The sequence below is a fragment of the Misgurnus anguillicaudatus genome, chromosome 21, assembly GCF_027580225.2.
Source record: "Misgurnus anguillicaudatus chromosome 21, ASM2758022v2, whole genome shotgun sequence".
Taxonomy (NCBI): Eukaryota; Metazoa; Chordata; class Actinopteri; order Cypriniformes; family Cobitidae; genus Misgurnus; species Misgurnus anguillicaudatus.
The window spans coordinates 60,251,306-60,254,257 of record NC_073357.2 but is presented as its reverse complement, the minus strand read 5'-3'; the positions used below and the strand labels follow the sequence as shown (position 1 = coordinate 60,254,257).

Genomic DNA, 2,952 nt, shown 5'->3' with positions numbered 1-2,952 from the left:
CTTGGATTGTGTTTGAGTCTATGTTGGGTCCTATAAGACAAAATGAATGAATGAATAAAAGCATACACTACATGAATAAATATAAACTAATGTAAAAAGTCTGGGAAACCTCTATAGTCTGCATCACTTTTGCCAAACAATATTAAAGGAATAATAACAAAGTTCAATAGTATATTGAAACTAATACATTTAATGTCAATCAATTTTATTCCATTTTTAAATTTGTATTATTAAATGAACATGGATTAGCAAATGCTCTAGAATAATGAACTCGTGCTAATTAATGTTAACAATTTTGACCTTATATTGTTAAAAATATTTTCCAAATATATTCGTTTTTACAGTATCTTAGCTTTCAGAATATCTGTTTACCCATTTAAAATGATGGTTCTTTAAGCATTCTTTACGCACAGTCCGCCTATTTCAATACCACACTGACTTCTTCATTCAACATCTCTTTTCATTAATCTAATAACGTTATTAAATATGTCCTCTATATACATTTCGCTGGCTACGGCGCGTTATCGCTGAGGTGAAACTTCTTGCGCTTCACACCTTTAATCCACTCCTCCGCGCCCCCATTGGTCCGCGACCCTTTTAAAGCCCCTCTTGATCTCTTGGGTGGACCAGGGCGAATACCTCACAGAACTCGCAGACGTAACATTCATCATGTATCTTGACCGAATGCTCCACGAACCAGAAATGGGCCCCACAACAACCATGATGTTCGAGGGTCAGCCGTGCCGTTACGCGGCACCTGAGCAGACTGTTCATTGCCCCGCGTCGGGTCCATCGAGCCCGGTGTCGGTAGGTTCCGAATCCAGCTGCTCGAGTCCAGAAGCAAAAGCGGCCGTGGAAACGCGGGTGAGACGCCCGCTCAACGCGTTTATCATCTGGACCAAAGAGGAACGCAGACGCCTCGCGCAGCTGAACCCTGACCTGGAAAACACAGACCTCAGTAAAATACTTGGTAAGTGCAAAACACCAATAGTCTCTAATTTGCATGCAAGTTAAATAATGTCAGTTCAGCTTTTATTTAATGTCTATAAAATTTGTATATATAATTTGAGTACTGCCCTTTTCCATAAACTAAAGCTTTTTTGGTCATCTTGCAGGTAAAACATGGAAGGCCATGTCCCTCGCAGAGAAGCGGCCCTACATGCAAGAAGCAGAAAGGCTGCGAATCCAGCACACCATCGACTACCCAAACTACAAATACAGGCCCCGCAGAAGAAAGTGCAACAAACGTGGCAACAAGACGCCTCCGAGTGAGACCAGCACCTCTCCAAATGACTCGTTTCACCTCAGCTATATGTTCCAAGGTCAAACCCAACAGCAAGCGTCTGGTTATCAGCACCCATATAACCAATTCAACTCTTATAATATCCCACACGGAGGATTTGGATTCACAAACCACCCTTCTGCATTCCAGCATGGGCCGATGTCATCAAACAGGGACGAGATGTTTCATGGTGGTGCACCTTTATTGAATTCATCTTCTGGGCATCTTCCTTCATCTGGATACTCGGAGTCACTGCGGTATTCCCAGCATTCCATGCAGCAGAGAGGAATGGACTTTTATGAATGGCGTGGAGTGGAGACGTGCACGTGTGTACTTTGTATGGGTGGACCTTCTCTGGAGTTTTATCTGGAACAGGTGAGAACGGACATGTTGGACCAGCTCGATCGCAGTGAATTTGATCAGTACCTCAATCCAACACAGCCTGAGGACCAAAAGTGATTCGAACAATGAGTAAATGAGTAAGACTACAATGGTCAAACCATGGACTGCTGCTAATGAAATTATTTCTTACTGTAAGACAGTGCATATTGAATGTATTAAAAGTATTTATTATATGTGATGTAAACGTTGCTGATATACATACAAAACAGACATTGTTTCATTTAATGTGTATATTTAAAGTTTTTTACTTGTGATAAAGCTGCCTTTATTGTTTTTATAAATAAAATATCTGGAAATATTTTGGATTTAGATGTTTTGCTTCTGTTTCTGTTCAAAGATGACATGCAGACAGACTTTTTTTACCTTCTACATAACCAAAATTTTATTTTAAAACTGACAAAAACACCAAAAACACAAAGCAACCAAACACCATAACGTACAATGTAACTAATGTGAAGTCGTTTAACGGACAAACCATAATCTGTTAGTTTTGTAAGGTGGAGCAAATCTTTTAACCAACAAACCCACCCGCTTAAAGCCCCAAATGGCAAGCTGTAAAGTCACTGTAGGTCAATATGTCTCCAGCACATTACAGTCTTAATTATTATGTTTAAAACTTTATTTATAAAACGTGAATAATTTTCCCCAAAAAATTATATTTCTAGAGTTTCAAAACACTTGCCTTCTGAATAAAAAAACATTTTCTATATAGCTACTGATTGAAAAAAGAACCAATAAATAAGCTTAAGGGTTGAAGGAGATGTTATGTCATAAAAATATTCATAAAAAATATATATGTTATAAAGATGCTGAGTTGTTTAACCTCCTAAGACCTGGATGTTCACATACGTGGACATCACATTTTTTGTTGTTTGCACCATAATACTTAATTTTGTGTATAACTGGGACCTGTTATACACAAACATGGAGAATTACACTGCTTCATGTTCTAAGAAAAATATTTGGTTATTATATTTATTGGTTCTTCCTAACCCCAAAATAGCTGGAAGAAATCTAAAATGCAAGCCAAACCAAAGCTCAGGTCTTAGGAGGTTAAACTCACGGCTGGCTAACCTACAAGTCAACCTAGAAAATGTTTACATTTGACCCAAGCAATTCTTGCAATTCTTAAATTAAGATGCTTTTTCTTTATCAGCAAAACGACCCAAGAAAATAAGTCTAGTTTTTAGACCAAAAATATAAAATGTAAGTGATTTTGTGCATAAAACAAGCAAAAAAATCTGCCAATGGGGTAAGCAAAAACATCT

General features: G+C 38.0%; 1 protein-coding gene across 1 annotated transcript; it reads left to right on the top strand.

Moving 5' to 3' along the window:
- The first annotated feature begins 669 nt into the window (after positions 1-669).
- sox32 (SRY-box transcription factor 32) lies at positions 670-1,833 on the top strand. The gene is made up of 2 exons (XM_055211380.2): positions 670-970; positions 1,116-1,833. The coding sequence occupies exons 1-2, from the start codon at positions 670-672 to the stop codon at positions 1,739-1,741; spliced, it is 927 nt and encodes a 308-aa protein (XP_055067355.2). The 3' UTR covers positions 1,742-1,833.
- The last annotated feature ends 1,119 nt before the right edge of the window (positions 1,834-2,952 follow it).

Coding starts and splice junctions, on each gene's coding strand:
- sox32 (XM_055211380.2), top strand. CDS start 670: ATGTATCTTGACCGAATGCTCCACGAACCAGAAATGGGCCCCACAACA. Junction 971..1,115: donor AGACCTCAGTAAAATACTTG/GTAAGTGCAAAA, acceptor GTCATCTTGCAG/GTAAAACATGGAAGGCCATG.